The 26399-nt window shown below is 42.0% G+C and overlaps 1 protein-coding gene across 1 annotated transcript in view; it reads left to right on the top strand.

Moving 5' to 3' along the window:
• The first annotated feature begins 229 nt into the window (after window positions 1–229).
• rgs11 (regulator of G protein signaling 11) overlaps window positions 230–26399 on the top strand; it is a 42936-nt gene continuing 16766 nt past the window's right edge. The window contains exons 1-9 of the mRNA XM_034183404.1: window positions 230–385; window positions 472–568; window positions 693–743; window positions 11350–11456; window positions 11667–11718; window positions 14320–14378; window positions 14526–14602; window positions 14669–14750; window positions 25683–25751. Coding sequence (XP_034039295.1) covers window positions 323–385; window positions 472–568; window positions 693–743; window positions 11350–11456; window positions 11667–11718; window positions 14320–14378; window positions 14526–14602; window positions 14669–14750; window positions 25683–25751 — 657 coding nt within the window. The 5' untranslated portion in view covers window positions 230–322. The remainder of the gene's footprint in view (window positions 386–471; window positions 569–692; window positions 744–11349; window positions 11457–11666; window positions 11719–14319; window positions 14379–14525; window positions 14603–14668; window positions 14751–25682; window positions 25752–26399) is intronic.

Raw genomic sequence — 26399 nt, 5'->3', positions numbered from 1 at the left:
GAAAAACACTGTGTGTGTACCTCTAGTTGCTTTATCCAGACTTTAACTGATTGGTCACATTTCAGTGATACTTTTAGTCAGCTACTGGTTAGAAACCCTCAAAGGAAGACAAACATGTTGTTGCTGCCTGTGGCCCAAAGTGGAAAACACTTTGGCACTCTGTAATCCATTAATCTGCACAGGGGCACTGAGAGAGAGAGAGAGAGGGGGAGGTGTGGAGCGGGGGCGCGCTCTGTGCTGCGCGCTCTCGGCTTCCCTCCGCTCCTCGCGCTTGACCATCCCGACCCGCTCTCAGACATCCCGTAAAAAAAAAAAAAAAAAGATGACCATCAACACCCTGGATAAAGGAGCTTGGCACCGGCAGCAGATGCTTTGCTTTCAAAAGGTGAGTTTGGATGTACCCGCGTGCGCGGGGACTCACACACCGGCGGCATCACCAAGTTATGTTCCGTGCGCGTTTTCCTGTGACAGATGGAGAAAGTGATCGTGGCCATGCAGGACCCTGACACAGGCATGAAGATGAGAAACCAGCGGCTCCTCATCACGGTCATCCCGCACGCCATGACAGGTGCGTGCGTGCGTACGTGCGGTCATCAGCATCTGTGCGCGTGTGCACGCCCATTTCGTCTTGGAGCACGGAGCAGAGAGTTTTTCAGTGCAAAGACAAACTTTGTCCATGTCCGTCTCTGCAGGTTATGACGTCATTGCCTGGTTAATCCAGAAATATAATGTCAGTGAAGAGGGTAAGTGGGCGCGCTCAGGCGCGTGTTGTTGCGTGGATGTGATGGCGTGCGTGTGTTTTTCCAGTAAACATGAGCGTGCTGAGCTCAGGAGAGTCCCACTTTGATTAATCCAGATGATGACACGCTGTGATTTTGGCCCCTGAGGGGCCTCACTGCACCTGAACCACAGTCCGGCCTGGAAAAGCGTCCCACCGGTGTGTTTGGACTCTTTTAATGAGGAGATAGTGGAAGAGTCAGCTTAAAAACTGATAAATGAGGCCAACAGATCACTGATCTTTTTGTTTTCAGCTGTGTGTAACTCGTACGTAATTTCAATCACACAGTTGTAATCTATTCTAACATTATTGTGTTGTTCATAATTACTTTATTTCGTTGTTTAACTTTACTGATCTTGAGTTTGCATCCAGTGCTGATGTCTTTGTGGAATGATTGTAGCATTTGAGAAGCTGAGTGAGGAACTGGAGGTCCTGGGTTTGTGATTGTCCTCCATCAAGACTGAGATCCAGGCTTTCAGAAGTCTATCTGTATGAGCATGAAAGTGTTGATTCAGTCATTTCGGCTTTACGGCCGTGTCTCTGGGTCCTCAGCACTTGAGATCTAGAAACACCTGGGAAGACCTTATAGAATCGTGAGGTTCCTGGATGTGTTTGGTGATGCTGATACCTTTGCAGGAGGATGAAGGTCCAAGTCTTTAGAGTCATGGGATGACTGGATGTCTTTGGAGGTCTCTTAGGATGATCCTTGTGTACAGCTGGAAGGAGTTTGTGTCAGAGTGGTCACATAGGGAGACTCAGGTGAGGAGCATTTGCATGGTGAGGAACAACATTCTGGGTATGTGGTGTGCTTCCATGGTATGACCCAACCAGCCCAGTCTTATGTTGTTTCATGCCCCATCACGAAAAGCACCCCATTTTCGTGACATGCGTTTTTTATTTTGCTATTTATAATCCTCCCCTTCTCCTAACTCTAACCACAACCATAGTGAAAGTGTCTACCCTCCCCTAACCCTAACCGTAACTCCACCAGACCCCCTCCCATTACCCCACATTTCATGCCCTTGTCAAGAAATGAATTCCTGCCCCATCAAGAAAAGCCCCCATCACGAACCCATAGATTTATGTACTTTTCGTAATGCCGCCACAAACTGCCGTGAGACTGGGATGGACCCAACACGTAGGTGTCTCAGTGTTGAGGACCAACCTGATGTCACGCCAAGTTTGTGGTGGCATCATGAAAAGTATTTTAATCTATTAGTTTGTGCTACCATCATGAAATGGAGTAGATTTTCAACATAGTATCATGAAATTTGGGGTGACACGGGTGGCAGAGGCATTGGGGCTATGGTTCTAGTGAGTGAAAGGTGACCACACCAAGAAAATGTAATACATTTCATGACGGTATCACAAAAAAGTGAGACTGGGCTGTGAGGACCACAGCAGCTGAAGAAAGCCAAGGACACACTCATATTTCACCTGGCTGTGGCAGATACATGGTTACTTTGAAGAGGTGGAGATTGCCTTTGGACCCAAGGTGGTTGATTGGTGTGGTGGACGTGATGATATACAACACCAGCTCCTGCTCCCAGACCTGATTTATATTATGTGTGGTTTTAATTTATATGATGTTGTTGAGCTCTGTCTTCCAACTCACTGGTGATCAGTGACTTGGTAGACATGTTTGTGTGTATTATGTAGTTTTTATTTTTATGTCTTTGTTTTAGGATGTCCAGCACTTTTGTAAATTATGATCTGAAACTGCTCTACAAAAATGATGATGATTATTATTTCGGCCTGTATGCTGCATTCTTCGTCTTAAATTCACCATGTTTGGTTTGACTCAGTACAGCATAGTGGCTTAGTGGTTAGCACTGTTGCCTCATGGTGAGAAAGTCATGGGTTTGATTCCCACCTGTGGCCTTTCTGTGTGGAGTTTGCATGTTCTCCTTGTGTTTGTGTGGATTCTCTCCGGGTGCTCCGGCTTCCTCCCACATTCAAAGACATGCAGGTTAGGTGGATTGGAAACTTTAATTGTGCGTAGGTGTGCGTGTTTGTATGCCTATATGTGGCCCTGAGACAGACTGGCGTCCTGTCCTGGGTGTTCCTTGTTGCATGCCCTATAACTGCTGGGATAGGCTCCTGCCCCCTGCAACCGATCTTGATGAGTGTGAAGATGAGTGTGTGTGTGTGTGTGTCAATTCAGAGAAATCATGCAAACATGACCATGAATTCCCATTGCTAAAAACTGTGAGATTGGTTTGATTACTCTGTTACTTTTAGATTATTATGATGTAAAATGCACATAAAGACTAAAAAGAGAGATGGTGTTTAGTTTGCTGTATTTTATAAGACGATAAACCAGTGATCTTAAATTGTTAAATTAGTTTTGCATTCATTCAGTTTCTTCGAAATAGTTCTCTCTCGCGGTCTCTCTCTGTCACACACACACACACACACACACACACACACACACACACACACACACACACACACACACACACACACACACACACACACACACATACAGTGCATGCGGAAAGTATTATATGATTCACTTTTTCCGCATTCAAATTTCTAAACACTAAACCCCATAATGACAATGTGAAAAACATTTTTTTTTAAAGATTTTTGCACATTTATTGAAAAAACTAAGAAATCACATGTACATACAGCCTTTGCCATGAAGCTCAAAATTGAGCTCAGGTGCATCCTGTTTCCACTGATCATCCTTGAGATGTTTCTACAGCTTAATTGGAGTCCACCTGGGGTATGTTCAGTTGATTGGACATGATTTGGAAAGGTACACACCTGTAGACATATAAGGTTCCACAGCTGATGGAGCATGTCAGAGCAAAAACCAAGTATGAAGTCAGAGGAATTGTAGACCTCCGAGACAGGATTGTGTCAAGGCACAAATATGGGGAAGGGTACAGAAACATTTGTGCTGCTTTGAAGGTCCCAAAGGCCTCCATCATCTCTAAATGGAATAAGTTCAGATCCAAGGACCAGAACCAGGACTCTTCCTAGAGTTGGGCACCCATCTAAACAGAGCAATTGGGGGAGAAGGACCTTAGTCAGGGAGGTGACCAAGAACCCCATGGTCACTCCGTAGCGAGAGGAGAACCTTCCAGAATGACAACCATCTCTGCAACAATCCACCAATCAGGCCTGTATAGTAGAATGGCCAGATGAAAGCCCTCCTTAGTAAAAGGCATGTGGCAGCCCACCTGGAGTTTGCTAAAAGGCACCAGAAGGACTCTCAGACCATGAGAAACAAAATTCTCTGGTCGGATGAGACAAAGATTGAACTCTTTGGCGTGAATGCCAGACATCATGTTTGGAGGAAACCAGGCACCATCCCCACAGTGAAACATGGTGGTGGCAGCATCATGCTGTGGGGATGTTTTTCAGCGGCAGGAACTTGGAGACTAGTCAGGATTGAGGGAAAGATGAATGCAGCAATGTACAGAGACATCCTGGATGAAAACCTGCTTCAGCGCGCTCTTGACCTCAGACTGGGATGACAGTTCATCTTTCAGCGGGACAATAACACACAGCCAAGATACCAAAGGAGTGGCTTCAGGACAACTCTGTGATTTTCCTTGAGTGGCCCAGCCAGACCTGAATCACATTTAAACATCTCTCTGGAGAGATCTGAAAATGGACTGCCTTTATATAGCACTTTTCCATCTGCATTAGACGCTCAAAGCACTTTACACATCAATGCCTCACATTCACTCCGATGTGAGGGTGCTGCCATACTACCAGGTGCTCACTACACACCGGGAGCAACTAGGTGATTAAGGACTTTGCCCAAGAGCCCTTAGTGATTTTCCAGTCAGGCTGGGATTTGAACCGTGGATCCTCTGGTCTCAAGTCCAGCGCTTTACCAGTAGACCATCACCTCCCCTAAAATGCCTGTGCAGTGGTGCTCCCCATCCAACCTGATGGAGCTTGAGAAGTGCTACATAGAGGAATGGGCAAAATTGCCCAAAGATCAGTGCACCAAGCTTCTGGCATCATATTCAAGAAGACGTGCGGCTGTAATTGTTGCCAAAGATGCATCAACAAAGTATGGAGCAAAAGGGTGTGAATACTCATGTACATGTGAGTTCTTAGGTTTTTGTTACCTTCACCAATGAAGTTGGGTGGAGGTACTGTTTTCTCCTGTTTGTTATCTTGCCAAAATTAAGTTTTGGCAAGATGTTAGTCAGCATGTATCTAATTTTTTTTTTTATTTTCATAATTGCGTGTTTCACCTTTAGCTCACTCTGGAGCACACAGTTTACATTGCAGACTAGTTCAAGGTCAAAGGTCAAGGTCACAGGAACATCAAACACATAATTCACAAAAACAACTTTCCTGGTTGCAGTTTTTGAAGTTTTGCCTGCAAACTTCACAGGATGATAGTAGGCGGTCTGGCACATAAGCCACTACCTGGGATAAGCATTCAACCTTGACCTTCAGAGTTTGGCTTGAGGTCAAAGATGGCCTACAAGTAGGTCAAATTTCATATTTGAGTAAAACATGTTGTGTAATACCCCAGTGAAAGGGCTTGCTAAGAGGGTTCAGAATATATTAACAGTTTTACGTTATGACATCATTTGCTGAAGTTATGATGAGAAAAAGGTGCAACATCATATTTTTTTAAGAGTGTGAAAATGCATGCAAATCATCTTTGCTCATCTTCAACGTGGACAAGCAGACACTTGAGGAAGACTTCTTTTGGCGTGCGAAAAATGTAAGGTCAAGGTCTAAGGTCAAGGTCGCAGGAAGGACAAACACTCAAATCACCCCCCTTTTCTGATAGCAATTTGTGCTTTTTTGCATCCACATTTCACATGAACATAGTGAATGGTCTTGCTCATAAGCCAGTAACTGGGATAAGCAATTGACCTTGGTCTTCAGGGTTTACCTAGAGGTCAAAGATGACCTACAAGTAGGTCAAATTTCATATTTGATTAAAACATGTCGTGTAATACATCAGATTCTCAGGCTTGATGAGAGTATTCAGAACATATCAAAGGTTTCACGTTATGATGTGATTTGGTGATGTTATGATGAGAAACGTGCAAAATGTTGATATGTAAGGTGTGAAAAAGCATGCAAATGATCTTGGATAGTCTTCAAAATGAACACGTAGAAACTTGAAAAAAATCTCTTAACATGCAAAACAATTGAGGTCAAGGTCAAAGATCAAGGTCACAATTTGGTCAAAGACCAAGCGCAGTAATTGAACATTCCTGAAGGCATTTTCTTGAATTTTTGCATCCAAATATCGGGTAATTATAGGGGTGGGCCTTGCAAAGGTGCCGTTGCTTCAGAAAAGCACATGACCTTGACCTTCAGGGTTTGTCATGGGGTCAAATGTGACCTACATGTAGGTCAAATGTCATTTCTGAGTAAAACATGTTGTGTGGTACATCAAATGAAAAGCCTTGGTGAGTGCTTTCCAAAGATATCATGATTACACAGGTATGATGTCACTGAGTCACGTTATGATGGAAAGACAAGGTTAAATTAGAACATTAAAAGATGCGGTGCAGACAGTTGTTTTCAAGGTATTGTCTTCGAAATGCACCCATGGACACTTGGTGAAAATATTCTCTTGACACACAATGTGGTCATCTGAAGACCTTGTCAGTCCCACTTCATGGTGGTCATTCCTTGTGGTAGTCTCTCATTCACCTTTGGGCAAGATACCCATCACCCTCAGTGTGACAGTTTTAATTTTTTGTTTATCTGTTTGTGAACAGCCTGGAGCCCACAATTTTTTTTTTTTTTCATTTTTTTTACATCGTTATGAAATTTTTATAGATTCATATTCTGAAAGGCAAGAACTGACACCATTTTCTAGGTCATGCTTCAAAAGTCAAAGTCAGGAAAAATCTGGGAAAACTGGAAACATTCCTGTCCTTTAACATTAAAGGAATTTAAAAAAATTCATAACTCTGTCAGAAGGATTGAACTTCTTTCATATTTGAGAGCTGTATGTAGGATGGTATCCTTTATCGACTGACAAAGGTCTGTGTCTGGATTACAGATTTTGTGGATATTTAAATTTAATATTAAAAACCCAATTTAATGTATAGTTTACATTATATCTTAATCAAACATGCCCCATTCACTCTCATACAGTAAGGAAAATAAGTATTTGAATACCCTGAGATTTTGCAAGTTCTCCCACTTAGAAATCATGGAGGGGTCTGAAATTTTCATCTTAGGTGCATGTCCACTGTGAGAGACATAATCTAAAAAAAAAAAAAAAAAAAAAAAAAATCCGGAAATCACAATGTATGATTTTTTTTTTAAATAATTTATTTGTATGTTACCTTTGCAAATAAGTATTTTAACACCTGTGAAAATCAATGTTAGTATTTGGTACAGTAGCTTTTGTTTGCAATTACAGAGGTCAAACGTTTCCTGTAGATTCTCACCAGGTTTGCACACACTGCAGCAGGGATTTTGGCCCATTCCTCCACACAGATCTTCTCTAGATCAGCCAGGTTACTGGGCTGTCACTGAGAAACACGGAGTCTGAGCTCCCTCCAAAGATTTTCTATTGGGTTTAGGTCTGGAGACTGGCTGGGCTACTCCAGAACCTTGATATGCTTCTTACGAAGCCACTCCTTGGTTATCCTGGCTGTGTGCTTCGGTTCATTGTCATGTTGGAAGACCTATCCATGACCCATCTTCAATGCTGTAACTGAAGGAAGGAGGTTGTTCCCCAAAATCTCGCAATACATGGCCCCGGTCATCCTCTCCTTAATACAGTGCAATCGTCCTGTCCCATGTGCAATCGTCCTGTCCCAGAAAAACACCCCCAAAGCATGATGCTTCCACCCCCGTGCTTCACAGTAGGGATGGTGTTTTTGGGATAGTACTCAGCATTCTTCTTCCTCCAAACACGGCAAGTGGAATTAAGACCAAAAAGTTCTATTTTGGTCTCATCTGACCACATGACCTTCTCCCATGACTTCTCTGGATCATCCAAATGGTCATGGGCAAACTTAAGATGGGTCTGGACGTGTGCTGATTTAAGCAGGGGAACCTTCCGTGCCATGCATGATTTTAACCCATGACGTCTTAGTGTATTACCCACAGTAACCTTGGAAACAGTGGTGCCAGCTCTCTTCAGGTCATTGATCAGCTCCTCCCGTGCAGTTCTGGGCTGATTCCTCACCTTTCTTAGGATCACTGATACACCACGAGGTGGGATCTTGCATGGAGCCCCAGTGTGAGGGAGATTGACAGTCATGTTTAGCTTCTTCCATTTTCTAATAATTGCTCCAACAGTTGATCTTTTTTCACCAAGCTGCCTGGCAATTGCCCCATAGCCCTTTCCAGCCTTGTGGAGGTCTACAATTTTGTCTCTGGTGTCTTTGGACAGCTCTTTGGTCTTAGCCATGTTAGGAGTTGGAGTCTTACTGATTGTGTGGGGTGGACAGGTGTCTTTATGCAGCTAACAACCTCAAATAGGTGCTTCTAATTTGGAATAATAAGTGGAGTGGAGGTGAATAATTTTAATTGCGTGTTACTGCTGCAAATAAGTATTTCAACACCTGCCAATCAGCAGAAATTCTGGCCGAAACTCATCTCGGCCACTTGTACTCGCGATCTCGTTCTTTCGGTCATGAGCCAAATCTCTTGACCATAGGTGAGGATCGGAACGTAGATCGATCGGTAAATCGAGAGCTTTGCCCCCCTACTCAGCTCTCTCTTCACCACGATGGTCCTATACAGCGACCGCATCACTGCAGACGCTGCACCGATCCGTCTATCGATCTCATGCTCCATTCGTCCCTCACTCGTGAACAAGACCCCGAGATACTTAAACTCCTCCACTTGATGCAAGGACACTCCATCGAGCTGAAGAGGGCAAAGCACCTTTTTCCGGTAGAGAACCATGGCCTTGGATTTGGAGGTGCTGATTTTCATCCTGGATGCTTCACACTCGGCTGCAAACCGCCCCAGTGGACGCTGAAGGTCCTGATTTGACGAAGCCAACAGAACTACATCATCCGCAAACAGCAGAGACGAGATTCTGTGGTTCCCAAGCCAGACCCCCTCTACACCCTGGCTGGGCCTAGAAATTCTGTCCATAAAAATAATGAACAGAACCGGTGACAAAGGGCAGCCCTGGCGGAGGCCAATGTGCACTGGAAACAGGTTTGACTTACTACTGGCAATGCGAACCAAGCTCCTGCTGCGGTCGTACAGGGACCGGATAGCCCTTAGCAAAGGACCCCGGACCCCCTACTCCCGGAACAGTCCCCACAGGGTGCTCCGAGGGACACAGTCGAACGCCTTCTCCAGATCCACAAAACACATGTGGACTGGTTGGGCGAACTCCCATGAACCCTCGAGCACCCGATGGAGTGTGTAGAGCTGGTCCAGTGTGCCGCGACCAGGACGAAAACCACACTGCTCCTCCTGAATCCGAGGTTCGACCATCGGTCGAATTCTCCTCTCCAGTACTCTGGCATAGACCTTACCGAGGAGGCAGAGGAGTGTGATCCCCCTATAGCTGGAACACACCCTCCGGTCCCCCTTCTTAAACAGAGGGACCACCACCCCGGTCTGCCAATCCAGAGGCACTGTCCCCGATCGCCACGCGATGTTGCAGAGGCATGTCAGCCAAGACAGTCCCACAACATCCAGAGACTTAAGGTACTCAGGACGGATTTCATCCACCGCAGGAGCCTTGCCATGAGGAGCTTTCTAACCACCTCTGTGACTTCGGCCTGGGTAATGGATGAGTCCGCCTCTGAGTCCCCAGTCTCTGCTTCCTCTTCGGAAGACGTGACGATGGGATTGAGGAGATCCTCGAAGTACTCCTTCCACCGCCTGACAACATCCCCAGTCAGGGTCAACAGCTCCTTCCGGTGGAAGAGGAGAGCTGCTTCCACCTCCTGAGGCGTCGGATGGTTTGCTTCGTTGGACGGTCTCATGAATATATTCTCTGGGTTTATAGAGGTTGTTATTGCATTTGTTTTGTGTAAACATGCGAGAATCACAGGCTGTCTCTTCGTTATTTTCAATGGGAGCTGCTGTGAGCTACGCTCGCTTCCTGATCATGTTGTTCTGGGGGAAAGTGAAGTTTGCTCTTTAACGTCTTGATTATTGTTCTTTACAACACTGTTTGTCCTCTTTGTTCCAGACAAATATATATAATATGTCTGAAATTCGGTTTGCGTTTATTAAATTCCACACAGATTAAATGTAGCAGACACGGATTATTTGTTATAATTGTTTTAGCAAGTTTTCAGGGTATCATGCATGCAGTCTCTTATTAACTTGACGAAAATCATAAAAAATTACATTTTTGTAGTATAATATTCATTTACAATTGTCATCATGTGGATTCTCTATGTTGTTTGACTGCAGCGACCCTCTGGTGCGCAAGGGATTATGGGATACGTCAATAGGGCGAATGGGGTATTGTGAGTAGAATTTTGAATGAAAAATTCATTGACTCTATTTTGGAATAAGTAAGTAAGTAAAGTTTATTTGTATAGCACCTTTCAAGATAAAATCACAAAGTGCTGTACAAGAATTAAAAACACAACAATAAAAATACAGAAAGTAAAAACACAATAACATAAAACTAGTTAAAAGCAAGGCTGTAACATAAAAAATGTGGATAAAGTGAAGGGCTGCTAATACGAGGTCTATTAGAAAAGTATCCGACCTTATTATTTTTTTCAAAAACCATATGGATTTGAATCACGTGTGATTACATCAGACATGCTTGAACCCTCGTGGGCATGCGAGAGTTTTTTCACGCCTGTCGGTTACGTCATTCGCCTGTGAGCAGTCTTTGAGTGAGGAGTCGCCCACCCTCTCGTCGATTTTTTCATTGTTTAGGAATGGCTCAGAGACTGCTGCTTTGTTTGATAAAACGTTTTTCTAAAACTGTAAGGCACAACTGAATGGACACCATTCGATAAATTCAGCTGGTTTTCGGTGAAAATTTTAACGGCTGATGAGAGATTTTGGTGTGTGTCGCTTTACGGACGGCCCACGGCGCCTGACAGCGATCTGCACTCTGAGGCGGCGGCGTCTCGAATAGTGTCCACTCAGATATCCCTCACAGGTCCAGATAAAGTTTGATAAAGCAATGCGCACCGTCTCGAGCAGCGTGTGAAACAAAGGAATTCAGCCAAGAGGGCGGGACCAGTGCTCACTCAAAGCCTGCCCACAGGGAAATGACGTCACCGACACACGTGAAAAAACTCACGCATGCGCACGAGGGTTCAAGCATGATTGGTGTAATCGCATGTCATTCAAATCCATATAGTTTTTTTTTTTTTATAAAACTGCAGGTTAGTTTTATAAGATACCTCATACTTTCTGGATGCACTGCATACTCACAAGCCTAAACATGATGCAGTGATACAGAAGGTCTTGTGAAGTAAATCATTTCAGCCTTCAATTAGTTTGATCTCATAAGAACCTAATGTCACACTAGAGAACATTTCATGTTACATGAAACTTAATAAATAAGTTCAGGCATTTTTTAACCACCTCCACAACTTTGAGCATCACCAGAAGTAATTGAGGCAGACTGTTTCTTAATAAGCCTTTGCTTTCTTCTCTGGTGGTGACAGAGGCCCTGCACCTTGGCAAAATGCTGGTGAGATATGGATACATTTACCCCCTCAAGGAGCCAAGATCTCTTGTGTTACGGCCTGATGAATCACCTTACCGCTTCCAGGTCAGTTGATCATACCTTCTGTGCTTCTTTACTATGTTTGTAAAAAACACCCCAAACACAAGAATTGCCTTAATGATTCTGATGTAACTTTTATTGTTCTGTATTTCACGGACTCTCCTGTGCGTCTCATGCACTTCGCTTAAAAACTTTCATCAGTTGCCTCATGGCAGTCTGCAGGAGGAAGTAGAATTTGTGGCTTGTTTTTCGCAGACCCCTTACTTCTGGACTAGCACGCAATGGCCTGCGTCAGAGCTGGACTATGGTAAGAAGACAACGCTAACAGTAAACTGAAGCCATAAGAAGGCAGCGTGCGGCGGCACAGGATAAATGTGAAGAAAACCATTCAACACTCAACATCACACATAAATTAATGTGATAAATTACCCATAATTCTATGCAAGAGGCATAGCTTGGAGGGGTCGTAATTTCCCACCTTGATAACTAAAATTACCATTTTTGAATATTTGAACCAAATGAACTCCAAATAAATGCTTCAAAAATGATTCATTACTTTGAAATGCTTAAACTATTAAATGACCCACTTGTTTAGTGTAACAGAATGGTCCAATAAACTAAACAAGCAATTTGTTTCAACATTTGGAAGTTGTTTTGTTCAGTATGAATTACATACAGTGACATTTTTACACCACAGCCAGAAGTCCAGCTGTTGTTTTGCAGTGCATGAAACAAAAAAAATCAATTATTTCAGAAGATAATTCACTAGTTTAAAATCTGGAAACACCAAATGAAGCCTTCATAAATTATACTGAACTGTACATTAATACACTACTATACCACAGTACATCGTACCATAGCATATTGTGCTGTACAATAATAGTGATTGTTTTTAAATTCTTGAAACCCCAAATGAGCCAGTTGTTTCACAAAATAATGTATTGCTTAGGAAAGGCAGAAACAATAAATGAGCCAATTGCTTCAGATTATGATTTGGTGTTACCAAAAGCTCAAAATACTACATGAAATGACTGATTCAGAAAATTGGTGAATGCTTCAAAATTGTCAAGTTGACTGCTGAACTGAACCAAATTGGAGGCACACAAAGGCACAGGGAAGCACACATTTAAAATAATGAAGGGATTTAATACCACTTTGGTGAGTCCATATAAGCCCAACAATTCACTGGGATTGAGTCCAAGAAATCACAAAAGCAAATGGCACTAGAGACTCACTAGGAAAACACACACTGGAGTTGAGCAAATAAATCAGTTAACTAAGCACGGGAACAAACCAGGAACCAAACCAGGATACACCAGCAAATGACAAAAGGCAGAGGGAGGAACCTACATGCTGTGAGGGTGATTCTACGTAGAAAAGAGATAACTGAATTCAAAACACACATGTACAGAGTAGACAGGGGATAGTGCAACAGGAGGAGGCCAGGAGGAGCCAGAGACCAGAGAGCAAGGGAGAGAAAAGACGTGAATGTGGAGACCAGTCAACAGGAAGCAAAGACACACAGAACCAATATAGAGGAGACGCCAAAGCAACAGCACAAGAAATAACCAACATAGGAGAAGCACAGGAAGATAATCTAACAAGGATAAAAATATCTCAAGGAGGCCCTGGCCAAATATATAGTCAGGTGCTGACGAGGTGTGCCTTGCCATTAAGGTTGGGACTGATCCAATCCATTATTAGTATCGTTTTCCGATACCGGAGATAAGCCACATCTGTGAAACTTCTCAATTGCTGCTGCATGCTCTCTGCTCTGTTTACTGCTGAGTGTGAGGAGGCAAGGGGGCAGGGGAGGTTTCTGAGCTGAAGCTGAGCTGTTTCTTCCGCACCGCAGTTGAGGGTTTAAAAATCAACAATAATGATAATAACAATATTAAAGCGAACAGAGCTCTGGTATCGGAATAGTGTCGGTATCGGCAGTATCCAAATTTAGGTATCGGAATCAGATCAGAAGTGAAATGTGGATCTGTGCATCCCTACCTGCCATGTTTGCCAAGATGACAGGAACAGATGAGACATGCTGCTTGTCAACCATTCCAGAAACAGGAACCTCATGATCAGATGAGGTATGCTGATCCTTGACTGTTCAAGAGTGAGGAACAGGAACTGATGCTGATGAGGCGCGACAGCATTCAACCACCTGTGAGTCAGGAACTGCAGGAGCTGTTGGGGCCCATTGACCTTTGACCTCCTTGGAGCCAGAAACTACAACAATAGATGAGGCATGCCAACCTTTGCCTGCCTCGGAGTCAGGAACAGCAGGAGCTGATGAAGCATGCCAACCTTCAACCACTTCAGGGACAAAAGCTGTTTGTTAGCCACCCTGGAGACAGGAACGGAGGCCACATCATCCTCTTGAGAGGGCTCATTAACTGCAGCATCCTCTGGTGCGGGCTTAGTGGCAGCCTCTGTAGGAAACTCTGGAGTGGAGTCGGGGGATGCCAGAAACTTTGGAGTGGACTCTGTGGGTGTAGCAGGACACTGGGAGGACTGAAGCCAGGGCAGGACTGGTTTATTTCATGTTATGCCCAAAACATGCCATTGACTAATTAGGTGATGAAGTACAAACAGCTTGGGCATTACTTTGTGTTCAGATTTCATGCTGCATGGATAGTAAAGCAGAGTTAGACACAACCCATACTGCTTTTGAGTTTTAAACCACGCACCACAGGTCGTGAAGATCGGCCTCGGACACTATGAGGGTGACCTCTATGGACAGTGGGACACCCCCACTCCGAGGCTATACGTCTCGTTTCCATTTTAAAGTCACTAAAAATGTGCTAACAGGTAATAACTAAATTTGATGTGCTTTTCATGAAACGTGCTTTAAATCTATTTTGCATTTTTTTGATTCATTTATTTATTGTTTTTCTATATATCCCATCAGCAATCTATTTGGCAAAAAAGAACATCAGAAAACAAGGAGAACTGATGGAATACGAAAAGGTAATTAATGTCTGCATGTACATGCTGCAGACAGAAAATACGATTTTATGTGTACCAAGGCTGGCGTAACAGCACTATGTCGTCGTTATTTTTACATTTAACACTGCTCTTGTTTTTGCTGTGCTTTTTTATTTTCCATCTCTGTAGGAAAGGTACAGTCAGCTGCACAAGAGGATCAACCACACCTGGGACTTTGTGGTAATGCAAGCCAGGGAACAGCTGAGGTACACACACACACACACACACACACACATGCACGCACACACTGTAACTGTGTGATTTATGTTTAGGGCGTCCAAACAGAGGAGGAAGGCTGACCGCATTGTTCTAGAATGTCAGGAGCAAGCTTACTGGCTCATCAACAGACCACCGGTATGTTCACTCCTTCTACACATCACTGTATGTTACTACTGTCCACCGCATCCAAAAATCATACTCACAAATATACAAAACTAACAATACAGTATCTCCACTGTGAATTCAAAAATCCAGTGAACTGACCTTATTCATGAATCAAATGAGTAACGGTACAGAATGGAGGCTTGAGAAGTGTTTAGTAGCGGACTACAGAATTTATAACCATCTGTTCATTAGGGTTTATATAACAGCTTGTCATTTGATTGGTGCTTTGTATGTCATGTGACATGGATTATTCGCCCCATATGTGTTGCCTTCCATTTACTGTGCAAATTTGGTTCCATACATTTTGTACCATTGCACGCTGCAAACTCCAGCCACACACACACTATCAATCAATCAATTTTTTATATAGCGCCAAATCACAACAAACAGTTGCCCCAAGGCGCTTTATATTGTAAGGCAAGGCCATACAATAATTATGTAAAACCCCAACGGTCAAAACGACCCCCTGTGAGCAAGCACTTGGCTACAGTGGGAAGGAAAAACTCCCTTTTAACAGGAAGAAACCTCCAGCAGAACCAGGCTCAGGGATGGGCAGTCTTCTGCTGGGACTGGTTGGGGCTGAGGGAGAGAACCAGGAAAAAGACATGCTGTGGAGGGGAGCAGAGATCGATCACTAATGATTAAATGCAGAGTGGTGCATATAGAGCAAAAACAGAAAGAAACAGTGCATCATGGGAACCCCCCAGCAGTCTACGTCTATAGCAGCATAACTAAGGGATGGTTCAGGGTCACCTGATCCAGCCCTAACTATAAGCTTTAGCAAAAAGGAAAGTTTTAAGCCTAATCTTAAAAGTAGAGAGGGTGTCTGTCTCCCTGATCTGAATTGGGAGCTGGTTCCACAGGAGAGGAGCCTGAAAGCTGAGGCTCTGCCTCCCATTCTACTCTTACAAACCCTAGGAACTACAAGTAAGCCTGCAGTCTGAGAGCGAAGCGCTCTATTGGAGTGATATGGTACTACGAGGTCCCTAAGATAAGATGGGACCTGATTATTCAAAACCTTATAAGTAAGAAGAAGAATTTTAAATTCTATTCTAGAATTAACAGGAAGCCAATGAAGAGAGGCCAATATGGGTGAGATATGCTCTCTCCTTCTAGTCCCCGTCAGTACTCTAGCTGCAGCATTTTGAATTAACTGAAGGCTTTTTAGGGAACTTTTAGGACAACCTGATAATAATGAATTACAATAGTCCAGCCTAGAGGAAATAAATGCATGAATTAGTTTTTCAGCATCACTCTGAGACAAGACCTTTCTGATTTTAGAGATATTGCATAAATGCAAAAAAGCAGTCCTACATATTTGTTTAATATGCGCTTTGAATGACATATCCTGATCAAAAATGACTCAAAGATTTCTCACAGTATTACTAGAGGTCAGGGTAATGCCATCCAGAGTAAGGATCTGGTTAGACACCATGTTTCTAAGATTTGTGGGGCCAAGTACAATAACTTCAGTTTTATCTGAGTTTAAAAGCAGGAAATTAGAGGTCATCCATGTCTTTATGTCTGTAAGACAATCCTGCAGTTTAGCTAATTGGTGTGTGTCCTCTGGCTTCATGGATAGATAAAGCTGGGTATCATCTGCGTAACAATGAAAATTTAAGCAATACCGTCTAATAATACTGCCTAAGGGAAGCATGTATAAAGTGAATAAAATTGGTCCTAGCACAGAACCTTGTGGAACTCCATAATTAACTTTAGTCTGTGAAGAAGATTCCCCATTTACATGAACAAATTGTAGTGGGGGTGGTGTTGACCTAAACATGGCGGAATTTGTTTCGGTGACGGGCAATAATTTGAAGGAGTTAACTGACGGTGCTAATTCTTATAACACACACAAACAAACAAATCCACTTAGCCAAAAGCCATCTGGAGGCATGAAGAGCTGTTAGGATGAAAAGCTCGACAAATTTGTGACGTGATTTTTCGCTGGATTGAGGAAGTACACAAAGTTTTTTTGGGGGGTGGGGGAGTATCACAGACAACATCGTCAGAATTATTTTTGAACTATCTAAGTGTTTTTCCAAGTTGACTGAGAACAATTTTGGACTCCTATTTAAAGTTTGTGGTCGACTGTTGATGTCAAAGCAGCAATGATGCACCAAAATGTAATTCCCTTTTCTGTTGTTTTTAAATTAATATAATGTCAAATGACAAGAATCTATTTTAGCTGTTATATAAAACAAATAATGAATGTTTTTACATTCTTTCAATGGAACAAATATTTAATTTGCAAATTAAATATTAAATTGGCAACGCCTCGTTGAATGGTACATTCATCTTTCACCTTATGAAATATTCATACCATTGAACTCATAAACATTCATTATTTGTATAATAATTACCAGCAACAAAGAATTTATGTTTTCATGAGCACAGAATGAACTCTCCATGTTCATGAGAGTGGGCCCCCTCATGGAGGCCGCCATGTTGATACAAGTGGCCCAAAAGGGGACATAAGTTTAAGTTTAATTAGCTTATAATGCGCCAAATCAGGCGCCTTACATAAAACAAGTCAACATAAAATTGAATAAATAATTAAAAATGAATAAAAAAAATTTCAAATACATAAATAAAAACAGAAGTAAAAGAATAAAACAAATAAAAATAACAACTATTCATAAGTAAGAGAATAAAAATAGGTTTTGAGTCTTGACTTAAAAATGTCCACGGACTCTGACTGCCTCACGGTCGCAGGAAGACTGTTCCACAGGGTGGGTGCACGATGAGAAAAAGCTCTTTGACCTGCTGACTTCTTCTTCACCCTGGGAACACAGAGAAGTCCCGCATCCTGTGACTGGGAGGCTGGGACTGGGAGGAGACATACTTTGCCTTTTACTGTGCAGCAGAAAAAGTGAAGAAAAAAGAAGCGGAATCAGTGGTTTCTCCCTTATACACTGTCTACTAGTTGTTCACCCTATTTTTTTATGAATCCTCAAACACCAAAGAAGCAAAACATAAATGGAAACAAAATGGTGACCAGCAACAACATTATACAATTTGCAACCTACCACTAGATGGCACTAAACCCTAAACACTGTAGCTTTAAACAAAAATGTTTCTTAGACGTAGCAACTATATTTGATCTGCGCACAATATGTGTGGATGAAAACTGCAAGAGGTGTGTCCTAAAACACAAATGGCTTAAGAGGCAAATAGGAAATAATCATTTTGTGAGTGCTGGAAGTGGAACCTGGTGTCACGGCAAGTCGTGAATCAGCAGCATGAAATATACATTAATCTATTGGTTCCTGATATTGTGATGAAAAGCACCTCATTTTCGTCACGGCAGCACAAATTCATTCTAATTCATTCCGTGACGGCTGCATGAAATTAAAAGTGAAACGGGGGAGGGGGTGATTATGGTTAGGGCGGGGGGAAGGAGTAGGATTAGGTTATGATTAAGGTTAGGGTTGGGGGTAGGAGTAGGGTTAGGAACAGTGACTTTAAAAAAGCCCCGTCACCAAAATTTTACTCATTTTGTCACAGGAGCACGAAATAAAAAAACAAAAAAAATAAATGTGAGACTGGGCTGGGAAGTGTCAGTGTTTGATGAAGTGAAGTCCTATTTTTATGACATCAACGTGACATCAATGCTGAGTAGTTGTGGGGCCGAAAGTGTAAGTCTGAGATGCATTAGATGCTTTTAAGGTCACTGATTACATATGACACATAACAGGCAGGCAGTTGAATCAGCGTTCCCACTTACATGGGCCACTTCTACAACCCCTGGCAAAAATTATGGAATCACCAGCCTCGGAGGATGTTCATTCAGTCATTTAATTTTGTAGAAAAAAAGCAGATCACAGACATGACACAAAACTAAAGTCATTTCAAATGGCAACTTTCTGGCTTTAAGAAACACTATAAGAAATCAGGAAAAAAAATTGTCAGTCAGTAACTGTTACTTTTTTAGACCAAGCAGAGGGAAAAAATTATGGAATCATGAAAAACAAAAGAACGCTCCAACACTAGTATTTTGTTGCACCACCTCTGGCTTTTATAACAGCTTGCAGTCTCTGAGGCATGGACTTAATGAGTGACAAACAGTACTCTTCATCAATCTGGCTCCAACATTCTCTGATTGCTGTTGCCAGATCAGCTTTGCAGGTTGGAGCCTTGTCATGGACCATTTTCTTCAACTTCCACCAAAGATTTTCAATTGGATTAAGATCCGGACTATTTGCAGGCCATGACATTGACCCTATGTGTCTTTTTGCAAGGAATGTTTTCACAGTTTTTGCTCTATGGCAAGATGCATTATCATCTTGAAAAATGATTTCATCATCCCCAAACATCCTTTCAATTGATGGGATAAGAAAAGTGTCCAAAATATCAACGTAAACTTGTGCATTTATTGATGATGTAATGACAGCCATCTCCCCAGTGCCTTTACCTGACATGCAGCCCCATATCATCAATGACTGTGGAAATTTACATGTTCTCTTCAGGCAGTCATCTTTATAAATCTCATTGGAACGGCACCAAACAAAAGTTCCAGCATCATCACCTTGCCCAATGCAGATTCAAGATTCATCACTGACTATGACTTTCATCCAGTCATCCACAGTCCACGATTGCTTTTCCTTAGCCCACTGTAACCTTGTTTTTTTCTGTTTAGGTGTTAATGATGGCTTTCGTTTAGCTTTTCTGTATGTAAATCCCATTTCCTTTAGGCGGTTTCTTACAGTTCGGTCACAGACATTGATTCCAGTTTCCTCACATTCGTTCCTCATTTGTTTTGTTGTGCATTTTCGATTTTTGAGACATATTGCTTTAAGTTTTCTGTCTTGACGCTTTGATGTCTTCCTTGGTCTACCAGTATGTTTGCCTTTAACAACTTTCCCATGTTGTTTGTATTTGGTCCAGAGTTTAGACACAGCTGACTGTGAACAACCAACATCTTTTGCAACATTGCGTGATGATTTACTCTCTTTTAAGAGTTTGATAATCCTCTCCTTTGTTTCAATTGACATCTCTCGTGTTGGAGCCATGATTCATGTCAGTCCACTTGGTGCAACAGCTCTCCAAGGTGTGATCACTTCTTTTTAGATGCAGACTAACGAGCAGATCTGATTTGATGCAGGTATTAGTTTTGGGGATGAAAATTTACAGGGTGATTCCATAATTTATTCCTCAGAATCGAGTGAGTCCATATTTGTTTCCCTCTGCTTGGTCTAAAAAAGTAACCGTTACTGACTGCCACAATTTTTTTTCCTGATTTCTTATAGTGTTTCTTAAAGCCAGAAAGTTGCCATTTGAAATGACTTTAGTTTTGTGTCATGTCTGTGATCTGCTTTTTTTCTACAAAATTAAACAACTGAACATCCTCCAAGGCTGGTGATTCCATAATTTTTGCCAGGGGTTGTATGCGCTGAGAGGAAAGGAGCCTATCCCAGCAGTCATAGGGCGAGAGGCGGGGTACACCCTGGACAGGATGCCAGTCTGTCACAGGGCCACATACACGTAGACAGGCAAACTCAGTCACACTCACACACACTTGCCTGCATGTCTCTGGAAGTGGGAGGAAGCCGGAGCAACCCATACAGACACGGGGAGAACATGCAAACTCCACACAGAAAGAATCAGGTGGGAATTAATCTCACAACCTTCTTGCTCTGAAGCAAAAGTACTAACCTCTAAGACACCGTGCTGCCAAATGTTTCTGTCTGGTGTTGAACCAGAGACCTTTTGTGTGTTAGGTAAATGTGGTAAAGGCTGCACTGAAGCAACATTCAATGTTGGTAATGAAACTTTAATTTTTTGTGTTTAACAGCACGGTGACGTGTTGATAGATTACAGGAAACAGGTGAGAAAGTGCTGCTTCAAAGCCACCTATACATCTCTTCTAAATTTTGTCAGGTGAGCACGATGAGACAAATTTAACTTCATACCAAGTTAGCTTTGAGTCAGCGTAAGTTAGCACACACGCTAACGTCTGTAAAATGTCTTGTAAATGACTCCAGAGGTGTTATCCGGTTACATAAACAGCATTTTTAATTTCTGAAGTGTTTATTTCTCAGTAGCTTTTACATAATATATGAGAAACACGGATATTCACGAGGTCAGTGCCACGTCACATCAGCAAACTGACCAATCCGAAGCCGAGAATTTGTACTTCCATGACTGGCCACTCGGTGAAAACACGCTCAGGCTGTATTGATTGTCTGTTGAAATCAGCCGGTTTGCTTTTGTCTTTAACTTGCTTCTAAAAGCCAGCGGATAGCTATCACTGCCTGAATGGTAAGATTTATACACTAAGATGACCTGAGTTTTAACGCCTCAATTTTAAGGAAATACCAGTACTCTTATGCATTTTTGACAGACATTGACATGGTGATCATTTGTGCAATGTATTTTTCAGACAGGTGGACCACAAGGCAAGGAATTGGGAATTATTCAATAATGTGATTGATGCCCAAAAATGTCTTGTCTCATGTCTTTTTGTAGAGATATTAGAACCAGTAGATGGTAATTTTTTTGACGGACATGATAGCACGCGCAAGGCTCGATTTTTTCCCCCAATTTTTGGGTATATAAAATTAATGTTTCAAATTTTCAAAGTGATTTTTAAACAGTTTAGTATAATCATTTTGTGAAACAGTGGTCATTTTGTGGCTAAAATACATCATATGGCTCTCAGAAATGCAGAGTTTTGCCTCATCAGAAGTGTTAGTTTTGTTTGGGCCAAATTTATTGGCTCACATGAATAAAGTCATTTTTTTCTTAAACAGAGTGGTTGTGATGCGCAAATTTGTTTTTATTATCTAGTATAACTATACTGTTTTATTCAAAACCATGAAGGTACAAGTCCACCCATAAATATACTCATAAATATAACTGGCATTTAATATTTTTAATAGTGTCATTGTATTATAATTCAATTAGACTCTTGAATGCTACAGGAGTGTGTATGTAGGTATGTGCATATGTACAAATAAGGTGTGTATGTTAACTTATTAGGTGCTTTAATCTCATTTTTATCTGTTTTATTATGCTGTTTTAATTGTATATTTTATTATGGGTAATGTGCAATATGCTGATGAATTTTCCATATGCATGCAAGCAGTGTACTGTTTCTTGTTGTATTTACTGATTTTTGAGACAGAAATGTTTGCAGAGCACTTGGAGTCCAAGACAAATTTCCCCTTGGGGAAAATAAAGTGTACCGTAGTGTATTGTATCATATCGTATAAGGTCTTAGCAGATTTTGACTTTACTCTATTGTAGTTTACTGTACTGCACTATACGATGCTACTTATGTTATACTATGCTGTACAAACTATAGCATATCTACTAGTATAAGCAACAGGTTCATTGTCATGTCCCACAGCAGTCTGAACCCAGTGTTCTTGAAATGGAGCAACATCTCCACCTCGTTCACATTTACCATTAAGGCAGGTACAATAGAATTTCACTAAGAGCTCTAGTTATACCTCGCTCTGCAGAACTAGAAATACTGTGCTTTGCCCAATGTACTGCTCTTTGATGCACTGTTGTGCAATAGCATAGCATAGCATATTTTAGTACATAATGACATGGCATAGTTTGGAGAGCATAATGTAGTAACTCATGCATACACAAGTATAATATACTATCCTGTAGAACTATGCAGCTGCTCTGCTCTCTGTAAGTCTCATCTTGTCAGATCTCAGAAACTATACAACATACAATATGTCCTGTTTAGAACTTGGATGGGAGACATCTTAGGAAGACCAGGGGCCGTGTGTGTTTCTCCAGGTCAAACTGGAGTTGCTTCAGGAACAAGATCTGGTGTAAAACGTGGGCCAAATCTCAATGTGGATCTGTACTGGGTCCACATTGGCTCCACAACAAAACAGTGGCAGCCAAAAGTTGAAGTAAACTGTAGAATTATATGCTTTAATAAATTATGTAATGCTATGGTATACTGCTCTTTGATAAACTAAACCATGTACAACCCCTGGCAAAAATTATTGAGTCACTGGCCTCGGAGGATGTTCATTCAGTTGTTTAATTTTGTAGAACACCTGCATCATATCAGATCTGCTCATTAGTCTGCATCTAAAAAGGAGTGAACACACCTTGGAGAGCTGTTGCACCAAGTGGACTGACATGAATCATGGCTCCAACACGAGAGATGTCAATTGAAACAAAGGAGAGGATTATCAAACTCTTAAAAGAGAGTAAATCATCACACAATGTTGCAAAAGATGTTGGTTGTTCACAGTCAGCTGTGTCTAAACTCTGGACCAAATACAAACAACATGGGAAGGTTGTTAAAGGCAAACATACTGGTAGACCAAGGAAGACATCAAAGTGTCAAGACAGAAAACTTAAAGCAATATGTCTCAAAAATCGAAAAATGTACAATAAAACAAATGAGGAACGAATGGGAGGAAACTGGAGTCAACATCTGTGACCGAACTGTAAGAAACCGCCTAAAGGAAATGGGATTTACATACAGAAAAGCTAAACGAAAGGCATCATTAACACCTAAACAGAAAAAAACAAGGTTACAATGGGCTAAGGAAAAGCAATTGTGGACTGTGGATGACTGGATGAAAGTCATATTCAGTGATGAATCTCGAATCTGCATTGGGCAAGGTGATGATGCTGGAACTTTTGTTTGGTGCCGTTCCAATGAGATTTATAAAGATGACTGCCTGAAGAGAACATGTAAATTTCCACAGTCATTGATGATATGGGGCTGCATGTCAGGTAAAGGCACTGGGGAGATGGCTGTCATTACATCATCAATAAATGCACAAGTTTATGTTGATATTTTGGACAATTGAAAGGATGTTTGAGGATGATGAAATCATTTTTCGAGCGCCTTGGGGCAACTGTTTGTTGTGATTTGGCGCTATATAAGAAAAAAGTTGATTGATTGATTGATTGATTTTTCAAGATGATAATGCATCTTGCCATAGAGCAAAAACTGCAAAAACATTCCTTGCAAAAAGACACATAGGGTCAATGTCAATGAGCAGATCTGATTTGATGCAGGTGTTAATTTGGGGGATGAAAATTTACAGGGTGATTCCATAATTTTTTCCTCAGAATTGAGTGATTCCATATTTTTTTCCTCTGCTTGGTGTTGTATGGCTGGGGGGCCTGGCTGCCTTTTTGTTTCTGTCTTTTGTTTTTCCTTCCAGGTGGCTCGCATTTGGAACTGAGTGGCTGTGTTGCTGAGTTTATCAGGACCTCACCCTGATCACCTGAGGCTGATCACCTGCAGCTCATCAGGACTCACAGCTGTGGTGCATCTGCATGGATTGGAACATGGTGGCATTTAAGACTGGAGTGCACAGTGTGTATTTGCCAGAGACTCGACCTTGTGACCAGACGGGTGAGATCGTCGTCTCGGGAGCCATCTCATCATCAGTGGATGCAGAGAACGTCCAGGTTTGATGCACGGTCTGTGAAAGAGGAGGGGGTGAGGTCTCACGCTCGTCAGCACACTTCCTGAGGTACGTTAGATTTTGTGACTAACATTTATACAGTCAGTAAATGTGGTGTCCCTCACACCTTTTTATATTGAGCTGTACGTTAGTCATGTATCGGCTTCCACTGCAGTGGAGTTTTGTGAACTGGATGTTCCATGCCTGCAGGTTGGGAAGCTGATTAGTAATCAAGCCAGGAAGTGTTTGCTGTTTGTACACCTTTAAGTGTTCTCTCTGTGTGTAGAGTGTGGACTCACATAATGGTTCCTTCTTTCACAGACTCGGTTTGTTGCGGCCACCTGGGGGGTGTCGGCGGGGTCCTTGGGTCCGAACAGCTTCTGGCTCCGGACCGTTAGCGCTGCTGGGAGCGCACCACGCCAGACCGCGCTTTCTTTTGTATTTTGTATCACTGTTATGTATTAAATTCAGTTAGCCTTTGTACCGTGCTCTGCTTATTTCATACTGGGTCCTTCAAACGCTGGTCGGTTCTCCGAGCTGCGTCCGACACATAACACTTGGTCTAAAAAAGTAACCGTTACTGACTGCCACAATCTTTTTTTCCTGATTTCGTATAGTGTTTCTTAAAGCCAGAAAGTTGCCATTTGAAATGACTTTAGTTTTGTGTCATGTCTGTGATCTGCTTTTTTTCTACAAAATTAAACAACTGAATGAACATCCTCTGAGGCCGGTGATTCCATAATTTTTGCCAGGGGTTGTATGTAATGAATTATTACATTACACCTTGCTATACTATAATAAACTGGACCAAGCAATGTACGCACTATGCACTATTGTACAGGTGCTGTACAATACATTACGCTGTATTGCACTGTAGTATAACTGTACTATACTGCACAGTACTGCTGTACTATAATGAACTGTAACATAAAGCATGGGAAAAACACGATGCAATATCTTATGGGATATAAAGAACAGCAGAATACGGTACAATAAAGTATGCATATGCATATACTACCATAAAACTGTATACATGTGGAGTACTAAACTGGATAATATTCTGAGTATATTCATATGAACAGTATCCAAACTGTCTCAGGTGTCTCTAATGTTCAGTCCTTCTGTCTTTGACATGAAATATTCAGTCCATCTGTTAAGCCTCAGTTGACAACGAGGGGGTGGGGGACATTCAAATAGAATAAAAATGAAAAAAAGTGTGGCAGAGTGCAAAGTAGGAAAGAAGTGATCAAAGTGCAGGCACTTTGTGGAGGAAAGGAGGAAGCAGAGGACAACAGCTGGGAGGAGGAACACCATACGGTCAGGCTCTTCTGAATTAGACACGAGGGTATGGAGAAAGAGAAAATAAAAAGCAGGGAATAAAAGCCAGAGCTATTGGTGTGGAAAGCTTGATGAAGGATAAGTGCATCTCTTCCTCTCGCGCGCACGCACACACACGTTCTAACACTAACTTCTGCATCATTTTTTTTTCTTTTCTCCCCAGCCGGGAGCACATAACGTGTTGGATGTCGGTCCAGAGAGACCGAATAACTTCAGCTCACATGTGACGCTGGTCAGTGACATCATCAGTTTTTAATTTATTTAAATCTCTGGCATGATTCTGTTTGCTGCTCCTCTGCAACAAATGATACCCGTTAACACGTGTGCTGTCTTCTCTCACTGTTTGTTCACGTTCTCGCTTACGTGCTGCTGCAACCGTGTCAAAGTAAGTGAACAGGTGGAGAAACGATCACCACAGCCACGTGCACACTGCACCCAATGTGCAAAATATGAAAGCAGCAGCGACGCAAAACATCAACATCACAATCACAAACATTCCAAAAATAATTTTCAATTTTAAATGTAAATGGCTTGATCAAGCATACCATCCTACAAAACACTCTCAAATATGAAAGAAATTCCATCTTTTTTGACAGTTATGCATTCGTTCAATGTTGAAGGTAGGGATTTTTTCCCATTTTCCAAGATTTTTGCTGACTTTGACCCATGAGCTTGAAAATTTAATCAGTTCTAGCCTCTCAGGACAGGAATCCTCTGTAAAAAATTTCAAAACAATATATGAAAAATTGTGCATTCCAGGCTGTTCACAAACAAACAAATGGGCTAAAATGTAACCTTTGCCCACTTTCGTTGGTGGAGTTAATAACAACAGTGAAGCATGGTGGTGGCAGCATCATGCTGTGAGGATGTTTTTCAGCAG

This window comes from Thalassophryne amazonica, chromosome 12, assembly GCF_902500255.1.
Source record: "Thalassophryne amazonica chromosome 12, fThaAma1.1, whole genome shotgun sequence".
In the NCBI taxonomy this organism is placed as follows: domain Eukaryota; kingdom Metazoa; phylum Chordata; class Actinopteri; order Batrachoidiformes; family Batrachoididae; genus Thalassophryne; species Thalassophryne amazonica.
The sequence above is the reverse complement of the archived record's forward strand: the minus strand, read 5'-3'. Positions and strand labels throughout refer to the sequence as shown.